The 17,764-nt window shown below is 51.8% G+C and overlaps 1 protein-coding gene across 1 annotated transcript in view; it reads left to right on the forward strand.

The window, feature by feature from the left end:
• The window catches only part of PSAP (prosaposin), a 32,641-nt gene that overhangs the window by 7,462 nt on the left and 7,415 nt on the right, over positions 1-17,764 (forward strand). The window contains exons 2-7 of the mRNA XM_051982194.1: positions 8,712-8,845; positions 11,067-11,141; positions 11,593-11,718; positions 15,215-15,421; positions 15,950-16,093; positions 17,443-17,499. Of these exons, the coding sequence (XP_051838154.1) occupies positions 8,712-8,845; positions 11,067-11,141; positions 11,593-11,718; positions 15,215-15,421; positions 15,950-16,093; positions 17,443-17,499 (743 nt within the window). The remainder of the gene's footprint in view (positions 1-8,711; positions 8,846-11,066; positions 11,142-11,592; positions 11,719-15,214; positions 15,422-15,949; positions 16,094-17,442; positions 17,500-17,764) is intronic.

Here is a 17,764-nt window from a genome sequence, read left to right on the forward strand (position 1 = left end):
TGGGCTGCCTGCACTGGGCCCTGTGCTCGTGGGGCAAGGGAGCTTCCCTTGGGATTGCATCACAGAGGGCAGAGACGCTACTGTGGCCACCACCGCTGGGTGAACTGAGAGGTGATGAGCTCCCCTGTGGAATGTACGGTCCTTTGGGCCCTCATTAATCACGGCTTTGTAGCAGCTTTCTGCTTTTTGGAGTGAAGCTTCACCTGGGCAGCCACCTGCATTGCTCTGCTTCTTAGGGCATCTTTACCAGTGCACTGAATAGTCTGCAGGGGTTGTAGCACACATTTCCTAAAATACAGGCACCCCCTAGTGCATATTTCCTGAAATGTGTGCTAAAAGGTTTGGTAAAGCTTTATGTACATGATTCAGTCCTGGAATGGCAAAACTTGGCAGACAGCTGTAATGGGTTAACCATCAAAGATGTATTCTCCTTAGAAATCTATTGAATCTGGCTACTTATCATGCCTATGTATCTTTCTTTCCTTTTGTGGAGAAACTCTTTGAGAAGGCCATCTCCACAGGTGCTGTGGAGATTATTTCCAATTATATTTAAAGATTTTTTCCCCCTTTCTCCTCTCCTTGTTAAAATGGTAAGCAATTTGATGTTGATTAGAACATTTCTGTATTAGTCATAGTTCTGAAAGAAGAAACAGACAAAAGGAAAAAAATATGAAAAAATAATTTGAAAAGAATGTGCTTCAATCTGTATTCAGAGTCCATTAGTTCTTTGTGGGTAGCATGAATCCTTTCTAATTGTCTTGGATCATTCATTGTATTGCTGAGAAGAGCTGAGTCATTCATGGTTGAATAAACTCCTACTCAGCATAATGTACTCCTGTGTTCTACTCATTTCACTTAGCATCAGTTCATATAGATCTTTGTAGGTTTTTTTTTTAATCTGCCTCATCATTTCTTATTGCAGTCATTCCATTATCTTCATATATCCCACTTGTTTACCCATTCACCAATTGATGGACAGCGCTTCAATTTCTAATTCTTTACTACCTCAAAAAGTGCCGCTATGAATTTTTTTGTACACGTTGGTCCTTTACCTTTTTTTGTGATTTCTTTGAGATACAGACCCAGTAGTGGTATTGTTGGATCAGAGTATGCACAGTTTGGTTGCCCTTTGGGCATAGTGCAAAATTGCTCTCCAGAATGGTTGGATCAGTTTACAGTTCTACCAGCAGTGCCTTAGTATCCCTGTTGTCCTCTATCTTTTCCAATTATTCATTATTTTCCTTTTCTGTCATAGCCAACCCGAAAGGTGTGAGGTGGCACCTCAGAGTTTTTGCTATTCTCTACTCAAAAGTGACGTAGAACATTTCTTCCTATAGTTAGATATCTTTGATTTCTTCATTTGAACTGTCCATATCCTTTGACCATTTATCAATTGGGAAATGGCTTATTTTCTTATAAATTTGACTCAGTTCTCTATTATCTTGGAAATGAGGCTTTTATCTAATACTTGTTGGGAAGAATAGATTATTTCTCAGCTTTCCGCTTTTCTTATAATTTTGATCACTTTGGTTTTGTTTGTATAAAAGTGTTGAGATATTTCATTTCATAATGCTCTCTATCTCTTCTCCATAAATCTTACAGGTAGATTATTCTTTGCTCTTATATGAGCAAGTTTGCTTATGGCATCCTTTATGCCAACATGTACCCATTTGGACCTTACCTTGGTATAGTGCGAGATGCTGGTTTTCACCTCGTTTCTGCTGTATTCCAGTTTTCTCAGCAGGTTTTGACAAGAGTGAGAGGCTAGGGTCTTTGGGGTTTTATGTAGCACTAGGTTACAATGATCACATATATTAATTACTGTCTTGTGAAAATCAACTATTACATTGATCCACCACTTTATTTCTTAGCCAAGACCAGGTAGTTTTGATGATTACCATTTTATAATTAGTTCACGTTCTGATATAGCTTTAGTTTTCAAAGTATAAAAAAAATTAATTCCCTTGTTATTCTTGACTTTGTTTTTCTAGATGAATTTTATTTTTTTCTAGCTCTATAAAATAATTTGGGTAGTTTGGCATGACACTCAATAAATAAGTTTAGGTAAAACTCTCATTTTTATTATATTGACTTAGCCTACCCATGAGCAACTGACATTTTTATAATTTAGGTCTGACTGTGTGTGGAAGATGTTTGTAATTGTGATGTGTTCCAGAGGGAGAGACCGACGGAGACAGAGGCCGACCCACTGCCATTTAGACATTATTAGGCCACAGCCTCTCTGCCCCATCTTCCCACTCTTCTCCATTCCACTCAGTGGTCAGGTTAGCTTTAAAGTGCTTGTCTGACCTGTGACCTGGCTGTAGCAGCTCCCTGTACGTTTTTGCCAGGATCAAATAGGAAATTCTCTTTTTTCCCTTTAAAAACCCTTTAGTTTCCACCCTTCCTATCTTCGTCTGCAGCCGGAGACAGCTGCCCTCCTTGCTATGCCTCCAACAAGATGAACCCCTCCCCCATGCATTTGCAGGGACTCTCCTCCTCTCCCAGTCTTCCCCCCTCCCCCAATCCCTCTCCTTTGCCTCCTGGAATCCCAGGAAGCCTTTCCTTGGCCCCTTATCTCAGTGTCTGCCCCCGAGGCGACCTCGTGCCTTTTGGAGGGTTCACTTGTACATAAAAGGCCAAGGTCTCCCCGGGCATCCAGGACCTCCTCGGGGCGTCCTCATCTGTCTCTGGCCACTGGACCCAGAAGGCTCTGGAGGGAAAAGTGAGGCCGGTGACCTTGCCCCGCCCTCCCTCCCTCCTTCACTTCAGTGGGACTCACCTGCATGTCCCGGGCCCCTCCCTGGGGTCCTGGGCCTCAGAGAAGGAAGGACAAGGATAGTCGCCTAAATGAAAACTGTCCATAGGATCGCAGAGAGACCCCTTTGTGTCGGACTCCGACTTTCTAAAAAGTGTTTAAAAGGCCAAGTTCCTGAGCCCAGCCTAAGCCCTGGCCTTGGTGTGTGTGGCTGGAATTGCCATGTTAGGGGGCTTATGAAAAGTGTTGACAGTGTCTCTTTGCCAGCCTCCCGGCGTGATCCTCCCAGTCCCAGGCCTCGTTTGCTTCCAGGGAATGGCATTGTGACCGTTCCATTATAGCAGCTCATAGTGCTGGTCAGGCCTTGGTGGGGTGGGATAGCCCCCGGGTTCTCCCCCACTTGTGACTGCAGTAAATAGGGAGAGCCCACAAACCCCCTACTCCCTGCTCGAAGGCCCGAGCTCTGCTTTTAATTAATCAGTCTGAGGGGCAGATTTCCACATGCAGGCTTTAGTCCCTCTGTGCTGCAAAACGCCTAATCAGTCCGCATGTATTAAGTGCCCGCGCAGTACCAGCAGAATTTCTGCTACTTAACTAGAATTTCCACAGTTAATAACTAGAATTTTTGCAATTCAGGAATACCCCCTGTTCTCCAGCTCATCTCCTGTCTTCTGCAAGCTCTGGAGGGAGCTGGGGCAAGAGCTGTTGTCCCTAAGCACTCCCTGAAAGGGTGTGTCACCATTGCTACTGTTCTAAGGCTCTCCCCACCCCCTCGGGAACCTGACTCTTCCCCAACTCTCCTCTCTACTCCCTGGAGAATTAGGCTTCTCAGGCCTGGCTTTCCTGGGGTATTGCACAATGCTTAATGAATGGCTTCTACAGTCACAGATTGAGTCTATGAATTTGGACATACTAACCTGAATTCTTTTGAGGGGAGGGAGGAAGAGGTGACGCTGTTTTTCCCCCAGACTTTAATTACTTGTTCATTATATTTTGATACAATAAAAATGAAATTTAAAAAATAATAAAACTGTTGTTTAAAAAACTTACACTCTATTTTCATTGGGAGAAGAGTTTTGAGATTAGATGGGGCTCGAGTTTTTCCTGAGTGCATTTTTTTGTTTGGCAAAGTCTGGACATTAAATCATGTGAGAGGATATTGTGCTGGGGATTTGTGTAAAAATCAGCAGATTATAATCTAGATTAAAAAGATGGTTGGTTGGCCCTCTGGAGCTAGTTCAGTATCTTTGGAAGCTAACTGCTGCTGCTTTAAGTTTTTCGGTTTTAATTTTGTTGTGTTTCCATTTATATTGCTGAGGGAAATAATCATTGTTCAGTTGTATTTTCAGTGTTGTCTGACTCTGATCCTGGAGTGCTTTGCCATTTCCTTCAGCTCATTTTGCAGATGAGGAAACGGAATCAAGCAGGCTGAAGTGACTTTGCCAGGGTCACACAGTTAGTATCTGAGGCTAGACCTCAGGTCGGGAAGAAGATTCTCCCGATGCCAGTCTGGCACTATCCACTGCGCCTCCCTTTAAGGTTGCTTACAATCCAGTGTGCTGAGCGCTTTGCAGAAATTTCATTTAATCCTCACAAAAACCATGAGGAAACTGAGGCAGACGGGTCAGTTCAGTAAGAAGCTCATACTCTGCTAATCGTGTCTGAGGCAGGATTTGAACTGAGCTCCAGACCCACCCGGCCAAGCACTTCTGCACTAGCAGCTTCTGTGCGCATTCACTTTGCGCCATTCACAGAAGACTTCTGTTTCTTGCCATTTGTCTTTCAGTGTCACTGGTCACAGCACCTGTTCCATTACCTTCTTGCACCACAGCTCATTCACCAATTCCCCGATCAATGGGTGGTTCTTGGCAGCTGTAAAATAGGGGCTTTTAAAAGTCTTCTTCCCTGGGGCGTGGACTCGGCCCTTGGAGTTCTGGGTCAAAGGCTGTGTCTTAAGATAAAGGAGCATAATAGACTTTCTTAATTCTAATGGAGATTGTCTGCAGTTTACATCAGGTGATGTTTCTTTTCTAATCAGGAATCAAAATGAGATTTTCAGTTACATTTAGTAGACCAGCCTATAATCCTGTTGTTCAGAATTTAGATAAAGGACTTATCTAGATTAGCTTTAATCAGTGTTAACTTGACCCCAGATTTATTGGCTATTACAGCCTTTCCTTATATGGAAGCACAATCTTATTTACTTACCCCAGTCATTTTATAGATGGGGAAATTCGGGGAAATTCATAATTGTATTGCGGGGAAGTTCATAGTTAAGTGTCTGAGCCAGGACTGGGACCCAGGTTTCCTGACCCCCTCTTTCTCATTTGGCCAGTGTTTGCTCTCTTAACAAATCTGAGAAGCAGAATGAGACCAGGAGACGAATGCAAGCGGGATGTTAGAGGCAGAAATGCCAAGATTTGGCATCTTCTTGGAGATTTCACTTGGTGATTCAGTTAGTCTCTCTGCCGTTGAGTCTACCCATCTAGCCCTAAGCTCTCTGCTGGTCTCCAGCCTGTTAAATATCTCAGAGTATTCTGGAAGACACTTAAATGCAGCATGTCCCAAACTGAACCCATTATAGTTCCCCTCCCCTCCATTGAGAAGCCCACCGTTCTCAGAGTCCCCTCGGACTAGAACTCTCCCGCCTCCCAGGTCCAGCCTTGCCAAGGCCAGTTGCTGGTGGGCCCCTTCACGCCGACACTGCTGGTCCTGATCACCTTCCTCTTGAGGAATCCCATAGCACCGTGTGACACTCACAGTGTAGGATGGAAGGCGCTGACCGGGGGCAGTGAGCTAACTACTTCGGGGTGAGAGCCACTGGATGAGCAGGGAGGGAGGGTTTAGTAGATGCTCTGTAGATTTATTATGTTATCCTCACCTCCCATCTTCTGGATCCCCCATTTGTGGAAGTTGCCATCATCCTTCCTAACCTGGGTCACCTTGCACCCCACATCCCTATAAGTCAGTCTCTCAGTAAATACTAAGCACCCACTGTGTGGCAGGCGCTGCCTTGGGCCCTAAGTGTGTGTGTGTGTGTGCAAGCCCATCGTTTGTTAGCTGCAGTGCATTTGCTCATTTGTGGCTGATCTTTAGGGGACCATTAATGTGGCGCTGAGTAGTGTAGCTGATCTGAAGGGAATTGAAATGGTTTTTCTCGCGTCCCCTCCCCATTTGGTGGGGAGCCTTCCACGGGCGGTGCTTTTGTTTCTAAAAAGCATTAGTATGTTGACTGTACTCTTGGTCTTCAGAATCCAGAACTTGGCGATTTTCTCTGTACTGATAGGACTCAGTGCTTTCACTGGGGAGAACTTTTACCTTTTCAATACTCCTTGCAAAGTCAGACCCGGTATAAGGAATATCTGCCTTAAATGTTTTATGGTGATGTTTTTCCTCCTCTTTACCATATTCATCTAGAGCAGGGCTTCTCAAACCTTACTCATTATCTTTATACCAATAAAACTTATTGAGGATCTGTTTTTTTTTTTTTTTTTTGTATGTGGGTTATATTTATAAATGCTTAGCATATTTAGAAATAAAAATGTTGAATTTGTGAGGGTTTCAGAGACTACTGCATTGTCCGGTCCACGCTGTGGAACACTTATGTGGAACCGTTGGTCTAGAGAATGGAAATGAGCAACTTGGGGGATAGAAGTAAGGAGGTTTGTATATAAAGAGACATTTTCTGGCACTTCATCTATTGCTTACATCACAGCCCCTAAAGCCTAGCACCTGATCCGGAGCTCTCCAGCCCTCCCACTCCCCACGCCCCCTAGGCTCAGGTACTGATAGCTCTCCCTTAGACTCCCCTTCAGGGCTGGGAGTAGTTTTGTTGTAGCAGATTATAACCTCACTGAGATAAAAAACATGGGAACCCACTTGCCATTTTATAATGTTTCTATAATGTGGAGCTGCTGCCCATAAACCATTTGGAATATCTTCTTCCTGAGGTGGGGTTGGGGGGTGGGAGAGCTCTTTTGTGTTCTTTTCCTTTTCTTTGCTCCTCCCTCCCAACAATAAGGTTCTAATCCAAAGTAATCCTAAGCTTGGGGGGAGGGGGTGCTGTAAGTAACAGGTTTGATCAAGGAGACATTAAATGAGTAATGGGAACAATTTGAAAATTCATTTGATGTCTAGATCGTTATAGTAATCTAGTCTTACGTCACCCTCTCATAAAATAGCCTTGCTTGTTTGGCCGATGAGCCTGCCCACCAGCACTTGTGACTTGGGACGCTGTTTCCTTTCAGGAGGCTTGAACTGGAGGTGGGGGAGGGAGGAGACGCCTTCACAACCTTTCATAAGATGCCAGTGTCCAGAAGAAAACCCTGTCTGAGATTCAAAGCTCTCTTAAGACTTGAGGTCCCTCTGATTCTGCTGTTCGCCCCACAAGAGAGTGCGTTCCTGGTCTCGAGCGTGCTCACAGGAACATTCTGTCATCCCTCTGGCTCCTGGCTTCCTTAAACCTTCCTCAAGGCTGACCTGAAGAAACCTTTCTTAATCATTCCCCCTTAATTTTAAGCTCGTTTAATTCTGTCATGTCCAATTCTTGGTCACTCCATCTGGGGATTTCTTAGCAGAGATATTGGGGTGGTTTGCCATTTCCTTCTCCAGCTCATTTTACAGATGAGGAAACTGAGGCAAACAGGGTTAAGGAACTTGCCCAGAGTCACAGCTAAGTGTTGAGGCTGGATTTGAACTCAGTTCTTCCTGAGTGCTCCTATCCTCTGCACCACTTAGCTGCCCTAAATGCTGTACATAACCATGACAACATAAAAACTGGATACCACAGAACTCTTTAAACCATAAATTGGTGAAAATTTCATCCTAGTCTACCTAAAATTATGATGAGGTTACAGAAACCCCAGTGTATTGCTTTAAGAAAGAAAATTTATGCACATGCTTATATTGGATTGCTTGCTATCTAGGGGAGGGGAAAGGAGGGAGAAAAAAATGGAACACAAGATTTCCAAGGGCAATTGTTGAAAACCCTTTACATTAAAAAAAATTAATAGCTATTTATAAAAAAAAGAAGAAAATCCACTATGTGACTTCTGATAAATCTCCAAAACAACATTTTATGGGCTTGGACCCTTCCTGAGTAGGAGCAGTCATGGAAAGCTTTCGTTTTCCCCTTAGCCTCTTTCACAGCCTCTGGACACTGGCAATCTTTAGTGTTCAGATGCCTTCTGAGTTGAAACCATCTTCAGCTTCTGCAAGAAGACATTTGTCCATTCATTTAATTATTGTTCTGGACAGTAGATTGTGGATAAGCTGTTCAAAACTGGCTTGTCTCCAGTTTCTCATATCTGAGCATCTTGCTGTCTGCAGGCTGCTGAGGCAGGAAGGGGTTGAACTGACCCGGGAGGGAGGGCTCCAGGTGCCCCTCGGCCCGACTCCGGTGGGTGGTAGGTCACATGCTCCTAGTGTCCGCCTCCAGCCTGTTTCTTGGCGCTTCCCCTTTTCTCGTTTTCAACTGAAAAACTCAGATGATTTACCCTTGTAGAAAGGGAGTTGGTGTTGTCCCTTAGCTAGCCTGGAACTTTCTGCCTTCTGGGTTCGATACAGCAATGACTGGTGCTATTGTTCTAGAGAAGGAAAAGAAAGAGGTATCGGGAGGATGCCTTAAAGCAAGTTTTTCATGGAGTTTCTTTTAACAAGGTGGTAGATTTCTAGTGGGAATGTTCTTTCAAGACTCAGAAAATTGAGACAGTTCAAGGGGATTTCCAGTGGCAAGGAGTTTGTCCAGTGATCTGTGATCTCATGCCTTGCACGGCTTAAAACCCGGTTGGTCGGGGCCATGGGCCTTCTTTCAAGAAGCGAGCCGAGCGTGAGGGCCTAGGCGGTGGGTCCTGGCCCGCTGCTGCCGAGGAAACGCTGAGCTCGGGCCAGGGCAGCCTCGTGGGTGGGAGAGTTTATCGTTTCTGAGTGTGCCCCCCCCCCCCCTCTTTTTTAGCCCTGGCTGGCGCTGTGTTCCAAAAGGAAGACTGTGCAAAGGGTCCCGGGGTCTGGTGCCGGGACCTGAAGACGGCCTCCGAGTGTGGAGCTCTCAGGCACTGCCGGCAGGAGGTCTGGAGCAAGCCCACGGTGGTGAGTGTTTGTGGAGCGTCGGGTGGCTTGGGTTGTACGGGTGTAGATCGGGGCAGAGTAGCTTCCAGACTGAAATGGTATCTCGAGCCCGGCTGGGGGCAAGGAGGTCCTTCTGTGGTGATACAAGTGTGTCATCTGTCCCTTGGCAGATCAGGACAGATGGAATTGCCAGGATTCCACCTGCTTTTCTAAACAATCATAAATCGGGTTAATTTAGGAAATAATCATTTTCAGTTTTAGTTTTTAATCTGCTTTTGGTTTTGAACTTAACAATGTTCCTTCTTTTCGCTTTTGTGTGGTACAAAAGTATCTGCCTGAGATTCTAGGTTGTAGACTGGGAGATCTTTTGAGGTCATTAGCTCATTTCTACCCGCCCAGCATCCTTCCCTGCTTTTTGGGGCCCCAAGCCAAGCTTTGCCCCTACAGAGATGACGGGCCTTCCCTTAACCAGGCTGACATTGTCTTTTACCAGCAAAAGCCCATCTGGGGTAGAAGGGGGATTCAGGGACAGGAGAGAAGAGTTAAAGCCAGCTCTGCGCAGTCCTGCCTTCTGCATCTGGGGGCACAGAATTCTAATTTCCCCAATTCTTCTAATAACTTCTGCAGAAAGAGAGTCTTGGGAGATGGAGTCTTGGGAGATGTGCTTTAGGTTTTGGCTCCAGCTGACTCTGGGCGGCAGCAGAAGGGTTCCTGAGCTTGCTCTGCAGTTGCTCACTTGTACAGGAACGGGTCAAACCCTCCGACCCTGCCTTAGCCACACCCAGAGGCCCTCGGTCATGGCATGAATCTGGAAACAGCCAAGTCCATCACATCGCACCCGGCAAATTAGAATTCCCAGGCAAAAATCCTGTTAGAGAAACTCATTTAATTCAATGTTGCCTCCATCCAGTCTCTGTGGATGTGGTTCACTGGCTCCCAGGTCATTCTTTTCTCTCCCTCTTTCCTCAGGATTCCCTCAGAATAACCTGCCTCAGAATTGTCCTCCTGAACTCCTGTCCTTCCTTACTAGGGCATTTCCCCACATGGATGTTCTTCTCAAACTCCCCAGTCCCCCAGTCTCATGGCTCCCCTACTCCCCCTCAGCCCCACACCTGGATAATCACACGGCCCCTTCTCCCCCTCTCCTCTGATAATAACTTTCTCCTTATGCCTCGTTCCTTCCAAATCTGTTCTTTGCCATCATCTTGACTCTGGGCAATATCCCTTTAGTGCCTAAAGGAGTGTTCCTCCTGCTCTGACTCTTTTCCCCTTATATTCTCAAATCAGCTCAGTCTACTCCATCTTGGCCTCTTGCCCCTTCCCGCTCTCGTTTGTCTATCCCGGGTCATCCTTTGCCGGTCCCCAGCCTTACGTTACTCTCGCCATTTGCCCTCCACCCCAGGCCTTTCCCCTTGCTGCAGATAAGGAAGGAGGCCAACTGGCCCCTAAAGGACAGTCCTTTTGGCCTTCCTTAATTGTCTGTCTCATTGATACTGCCCAAGGAACATTTCAAACCTTGTTTTTCACCTCTAGGAGAACTTGCCCTCTAAGCCACGGCCCTTATCTCTTTGCAAAGACCAGCTTCTGATTTCCCCAGATTTCCATAGCCTTCAAGCACGCCCTCGTTCCCCCAAGATAATCCCATCATTCCTTTGCTCAGCCAGATTTCCTGTTAAAATCCTGTCTTTCAGCTTCTCCTTCTTTCCAGTCCTTAGCCCTTGGAAATAAGAAACTGTCCTCTGCTTTTGGCCCTGCAGTCGCCCCTTTTTTCCTGGATAATCGCTGAGCTTTGGATGCGCCGACACTGGTGCGCTCTAGGTTGGCCGGTCTGACAGCGGTGTCTGTTCATTCATCTCTCCATCCATTTCATGGCATCCAGGCGGCTGTTCTCGGTGCCTCTTTCCTTAGTAAATTACTCCTGGATTAAACGTCTCTGAATCCCGGGATCCCGATGGGAAAGGACTCGGAGACGACCGGTCCCGCTCTTTGTGAACCAAACCCCTGGGCGGGTCCTTGCGCCCCGTTGCTTGAAGGCATCCGGGGCTCTGCCGGTTAAACACTCCCTGAGCATCTTTGTGCTGGGCGCCGTCCCCTGCTTGCCAGGCCGTGGCTGGGCCCCCTCCTGGCGCTGCCTTCTGTGGGGGGCACCCAGAAACGGAGAGCGTTGGGCGGCAGCCCCGGCTTTCAGACCTGCCTCCGCATTCTAAGCCTTCACCAGACTCGCCTCTGCTCTCTCTTTCAGAAATCCATCCCCTGTGAGGCCTGCAAGAAGGTGGTCACCATAGTTGAGAACTTTCTGAAACAAAATGGCACCGAGGTAAGCCGCTCTTGGGCGAGGGGCCCTGCTCTGGAGAAAGGGGGGGGGCGACCTTGGAGAACTTTACCAGGGCAACGAAGGCATCTTGCCACAAAGAATTTTTCCTCCCCTCTGCTTGGTTCCCCAACCCCCTCCCCCAGCTGCCAAAAGGAACCAGGAATTGTCTTGGTTCCTGGTGACTCACTTCTGCTGGAGGGAGGGGCTGATGAAAGCCTGGGGAGGCGAGGCTCCAGCCTGAGGGACAGGCCTTGCTGGCAGTTTCCCTTCTTTCTACCCAGCCAGGACCGATGAGCACTGAGAGGGCCTTGGGATCAGGCACCTTGGGCCAGCTCCCCTAAGGGAGCTTTCCCTGGGAAATTACAGCTGGAGGCGCCCCCCCCCCCCCCCACACACACACGGGGGATGGCTGGGAGCCCATCTCAGGCCTTGCTGTCCTGTCTCCTTGTCCCAGGCCGAAATTGAGAGTTACCTGGAGAAGGAGTGCGAGATGCTTCCTGAAGCCGACTGGGTGTCTAAGTGCAAGGAGATCATGGAGTCCTACCTCCCGGTTATCATCAACGCCCTCGAAGGGGAGATGGTGAGCCCCGGGGCTGGGTGGCAAGGGCTGGCCTCCCCGGCGGGGGATGCGCGCGGCCCAGGCCTGCGGCAGTTTTCAGGGCGGCCCATCACTCGCTCACTGAGGTTTGCCGGCATCAGGCAGGGCAACCTGGAACCAGCAAGGCTCCTCACGCTGCCTCGTCTGTGAAAGGAGCCAGAAGGAAATGGCAGACCAGCCCGGGATCCTGTTCCCCGTGGGGTCCCTGTGGACTGAACCACAGAAAAGCTTCAGGCGTTGTTGAAGCCCCGGGGGGCAAAGATGGCCCTAGGGGACAGCTGGACAGTTATAACTAGATGGGACACGGCCCGGGCAGCAGGCACGCAGCCGGGGGCATCGAGGAAAAGGCCCCGTGTGGAGCCTGCCCGGGCCCTGGGCGCTAGAGGGGGCCGGGGGAGCGGCCGGGGAGCTCTGGGCCTGTGAGCCCGGACCGCGGCGATGCAGCACGCGCAGGGGACGGTGTCTGCAGGGGCAGAGAGCGGCCCGTGTGTGGTCCCCCCGGGCCCTGCTGCCTCTCCTTGGCCTTCCCACTGTCAGATGAGGGTTTGTATCTGGAAGGAGCCTCGGCTCCCGGCTCTGGGCTTGGCCCGTATTCCCCAGCCCTGGCAGGGAAGGGGCTGGGGGCAGAAGGGTCACGGCCCCAGGCGCTGCCTGAGGGGAGAGGGACCCAGTCAGGAAAGTAGCCCCCGACGGCCTCGGTCAGTGAGGGATCGGGCTGCCCACCTTGGGGAGGGGAGGAGCGGCAGGCGGATGGCTGTGGTCCCAAACATCTCGGGCAGGGCGTAAGTGGGCAGAGACGGGCCTGGAAGTCGTCTTCGGAGACAAATGACCTTTGGGAACCGTTGGTCACTCAGTGAGGGCTTCCAGAAAAGGGTCCGAGACGGAGCCTTGGGCTGCTGCCGTCATTGGCCGTGGAGTAGGTGGTTAGGCGGAATGAGGACAACCCGCAGACAGAAGTGTCACAGAAACCCAGAGGAAAGGGCGGTCCTGGAGGCCGGGAACCTGTGGGGAGTGGGGAGGGGGGGGGGGATGGCCCACAGGCCGCTGGTCCCTCGGGGCTCGTGAGAGTGAAGTTGGATGCAGAGGCCCTGAGTGGGGATGGAGTTTGGAGGTGGTTTTTTCAGGGAGTTCTTTATAAAGAAAAAGGAAGGCTGGGGCTGCCTCTGAAACCGCCCCTACCGCCAGGCAGCAGGACCAGCTTCAGTCTCCCTGTGTGGCGGCGGCCCCGGCTGCACTTGCCCTCTCTTCATGCACATCCCTGTGCTTTGTGCTTCTCCCTTCTCTCTCATTTACTTGTTAGAGATTCACTGCTTGTTTCCTTCTCAGATTGTTTATCGCTCTTTCCTTGTCTCCCTCACCGCCCCCCGCGTCCCCCCCCCCCCCAAAAAAAAAAAAAGTAAAAGAAAAGCCCTCCCTTGCATCAGATCCAGGCAGTGGAGCGGGGACCTGCAGGAGGCGGCTGGGTTCTAGCTGGGGCGTGTGGGGAGGCACAAGGAACCAGAAGGTGGGGGGAGACCCACCCAGGCACCCACTGGAGAAAAGGAAAAGCTGAGGGACCTGAGAGGAGGGAAGAGGATTGGGAGGGAGTGGCCCCTGGTACCTTGTAGAGGATGAAGCAGGGGCGGGGGCGGGGGGGGGGAAGAGGGAGGAGGAGGAGGAGGAGGAGGAGCTCTGCAGGAGGAGCAGGAGGAGGAGGAGGAGGAGCTCTGCAGGAGGAGCCAGGGCATCGGGGGTTCTTTCTTCTGCGTGTCTGGGAGGAGAGAGGAAGCTTTATGGAAAGAGCCTCAGCGTTGTCAGGTACAAGTAAGGGTAGAGAAGCTTGGCATTCCAAGGCAGGTTATATTAGGGAGTTAAACTGGTTTGCCAGGCTGCACCTCCCGGGCAACTCCCCCCGTGGCCTCATTCGCTGCTTCGTGTCTAAGTCTTTTTTTACCCTAGAATTTTTGTACCTGAGGAAATGTTCCTAATTTGAGTCTGATTTTCCCCTGAAATGTAGAGAAATCTTCCATCTTTAGTAAGCAAAGACCCATCTTCTATCAGCATTTATAGAATCTTAAATGTCTAAAAAAGGTTTTGAGGGTTTTTGGTGGTGGCAGGGAAGATTGCTGACGAGGTAAAACGCCTGCCTTCACCGTCTCCTGCGGCTGATGTCTCCTAGTCTCCTGGGGCCTCAGGAGGAGGAGAGCCTGTCTGCTTGGCTGGGGGGTGGAAGAGAGCGCCCAAGGGAGCACCACCCAGCTCGGGAGCAGTGGGAGCACAAGCCCCTAGGAGGGCAGGAGCTGGCAGGGAGCCCGAGGGTGGGGCGTCGACAGGAGGTCTTCGGGAGGGGTCCTGACTCCAGGCCGGGCGGGGGGAGCCTTGGGGAGCCAGTGTGATGCAGGGGAGAGGGCACTTAGCCCAGAGTTAGGTGGCTCTCCTGTAAAATGGGAGACACGGCACGGTCGGACTCGGGAAGAGAGCGCCTCGGAACCCCGGGCCTTCCCCGAGGGGTGCCTGGGGCCCAGCCAGGAGGTGTTCTCTCAGGCCCCAGCGGCGTGCACCAGGCGCAGCAATGACTCCCCCGGCTTGGGGAGGGGGTGCGCACGCTCGCTGTTCTTGGGGCGCAGGTCACCCCGACTGCGCTTTGGCCGCGGGCAAGGGTTCTCGTGGCCTGAGCTGGAACACGGGTTGATGGGAATTTGGGTTCAGAGCTTGGGGGCCCGGCCACCATTTGCACTGTCGTTCGTCTAATACCGGATGGGGACGGGGTTCTCGGGTGCCGGGAGCCTGGTCCCTTGTTGCTCGGGTGGAGGCCGGGGCCGGTCCCTGGAAGGGACTGAGGCGGGAGAGTCCGGGCTCCCCCTGCAGCCTCTCGCGGCCTCGGGCTTGCTTCGGGACCCCTGCGGCCCCCCCGGGGTGGGGGTGGGGCGAGAGAGGCGGCCAGACCGCTGTCAGCCCCCTCAGGCCCCTTCCCGTGTGGGGATGGGTCAGGTTTGGGAAGCACCGGGCAGGCTCGGGTGGGTCTGGAGGAGGAGCATGAGGTGTTTTTCCTGCAGAATTGGGCCCGGGGGAATGGTTCACGGCCTTGGGCGTTTGAAGGAAGGGTCCAGGACCTGCACGAGGGCTACGGCCAGGGCAAGATAGAGAGTCAGATTTGGGGTCAGTGAGACAAGGGGCTGAGTGACCCCGCACGGGACGCGCCCCCCTGGGCTTGTGAGCCTCCTCTCTCCAACCAGAGGGGTCGCTAAAAGCAGAGCTCGCTGCTGGCGCTGCCGCCGCGGGGCTGGTGTCAGATGAGGAGCAAATGGCCTTGGGAGCCCTAACGTCCCGGTCTGTGATCCCGGGGATAAAGTGCCTGGGCTGGTCTCCTTGAGCGCTGGGCCCCGGGGAGCAGAGAGCAGCTCCGGCTGCCCCAGAAGGGCCTGCCGGGGGTTCCGGGGGGCTGTCTCACGGCTCGGCCGGCTGAGGTAACTCCTGGCCCGCTCTCCTGTCCCTCCAGAGCAACCCCGAGGAGGTGTGCAGCGCGCTCATGTTCTGCCGGTCCCTTCAGAAGCACTTGGCTGCCCTGAACCCGCGGCGGCTGGAAGTGGAGTCCAACTCGATCCCTGAGGCGGAGCTGCCCCGACTGATGCCGCCCTTCATGGCCAACGTCCCTCTCCTCCTGTACCCCCAGGGAGAGAAGCAGAAGAAGCCGGCTCTGCCAAAGGTGGGCGGCCGGGGGGGTCGGGGGGGGCTACGACGGGGAAAATGGGGGATGTGGGGGGCGGGGACCGGGAAAGCTCCTGCGGCCTGGCCAGGGCGTGCCCGAGCCCCGGAGACCGGGTTTTCCTGCCAGCTCCGGTCACAGGGACAGGCCCTGCAGCAAGTGGCCACCTTCTCAGCCGCTCACGGCCTGGAGGGGGGCCCACGGCCCTGGGAGGGGCGACCCTGGGGGTGGGGAGGCTGTGGCCCTGGGAGGGGCAGCTGGGGGGGGGCCTGCGGCCCTGGGAGGGGTTGGGGAGCTCTTTCCGGTGGCTCGGTCCCTGTGACGTGCTGAGCCTTCTCGAGGCTCTGAATTCCCCGCAGTGAGAGCTGTGTTACTTTTCAGCACAGTGGTGGTTGGAAGAAATGCCTTCCCCCGGGGTGGGTGCAGAAAACTCGCTGGGAGCCCCCGTCGGTGCCCGCGCGGTTTGGGTGGTTGGGGGTGGGAGGCGGGGCAGCGGGGAGGCCTGAGCGTGACCTTCCCTCTCCTCAGGCCGGAGACGACGTGTGCCAGGACTGCGTGAAGATGGTGACGGACGTTCAGAACGCCATCAAGACCAACGCCTCCTTCGTCGACACTCTGGTGGAGCATCTCAAGCAGGAGTGTGACCGCCTGGGACCCGGCATGTCGGACATGGTAACCGCCTCTGGCTCCGCGCGCGAGGGCTTCCCCGGGGCCGGGCGGTTCGGTGCTCGCTAAACCCGAGAATTTGGGCCTCCCACCATTTTGGGGGAGGCTTTTAATGGCACCGTTTCAAATGGTCCAAGGGAAATCAACCAAGTGGGTTAAGTTACAAAGACAGGAAACCTTGGGGCTGGCTCAGTGGGGTTATCTCGTCCAGTCCTCAGATTGGCCCAAGGCAAACAGTCATGGAGGCTGGAATGGGAGTTGGGGCCAAGCCCCCCAAATATTTGAAATCTGGAGATTTATTTAAAAATTAAAGGCAAAAAGGCGTGCAGGAAGTGGATGTTTCTTAATATACGGCATTTCAAAATAGAGATTAAAATGAAATCATTTCTTAAGGAATTTAGGTTCTGTAGAAAGAATAAAATGTCTTTAAAATGATAGAAAATCTGAGGAAGAGGGAAGAGCTTTAACTCGTGGGTGGGGCCGAAGAGGGGAGTAGTTTTCCTTGATCTTGAAGGAAAGGAAGAGCCTGAGAAGTGGAATTGAGGATTGACTCCAAGCACGCACAGGGTTTGTGCAAAGGCCTGGAGGCAAGAGAGGGAATCTTGAGGTCAAGGAACAGTCTGGATCCTTCAGGAATGCACATGAGTGGGGGGAGGCTGGAAAGGGAGGTTGGACTGATTGTGGAGGCCCCCCAAAGCTTTCTGTTTCTGAAACGGGTAATCTGACAGCATCGACCCTTGCGTGGCCGCCTTCCCCCGGCCCCCTGCCCTGGATGGCAGCATTCGTTAAAATCTATGTTAAATCCACCGTGTATAAACACCGTCATATGGTTCTCTTGCTACACAAGAGAAATCAGATTAAAAAACAAAATGCAAGCGAACAGCAGCAAAAAGTGAGAATGTTTTGTGGAGGCTTCTCAGTGCCAGCTCTGGCCAATAGAAAACCACAGACGCTTATATCCCAATAAAGCAAGGGAAGGGAAAGATGAAAGAGGGTGGGGCGAGAGGGAGGGTTTGTCCCTACAAGTGGCGGTTAGCAGGCGGTGAGAAGCCGCCCGGAAAGCTCAGGACTGCCCGAGCCAGAACGAGGAGCTCAGAGGGGGGGAGCTGGTGCCGGGGAGACGCCGGGACCCAGGTGGGAGAGCAGTGAGGTGCCGTGTAGCCCCCTCCCAGAGGTGCACACGAATCCTGGAGAAAGTGATGGGGGTCCCGGAGCCGCGCTTCCCAGCAGACCCCGTCCAGCAGAATGGGAAGCCATCTTAAAGAGTGGCGCTGGGAGACTCGGGCTTGGTCTCTTTTTAGATGGTTGTTTTCCATCTTTAATCAGACTGGACTTTTTCTCTCTCCCACTCCCAGTGCAAGAACTACATCAACCAGTATTCCGAGGTCGCCGTCCAAATGATGATGCACATGGTAAGTGGCGGGAAGAGCTTCCCGGGGTCTGACCACCCACCGTGGTTTCCCCCACGGCCAGAAGCCGAGTCATTCTTCCAGCCTCAGGGTTACTCTGTTGGACCTTGCAGGATTTTGGCAAAATTAACCCTCTTACTAACGTGCTTCCCCCTTAGATGTGAGCTCTCCTTATTTGCAGAGGGGGCCTAGCGCCTCTCGTGGGCTCTGTAGGCCCCCTTAGCCCGACTGCCAAATTGCTATTTCTGATGGTCAGCCCGGAGGCGGA

The sequence above is a fragment of the Antechinus flavipes genome, chromosome 2, assembly GCF_016432865.1.
Source record: "Antechinus flavipes isolate AdamAnt ecotype Samford, QLD, Australia chromosome 2, AdamAnt_v2, whole genome shotgun sequence".
NCBI lineage: Eukaryota > Metazoa > Chordata > Mammalia > Dasyuromorphia > Dasyuridae > Antechinus > Antechinus flavipes.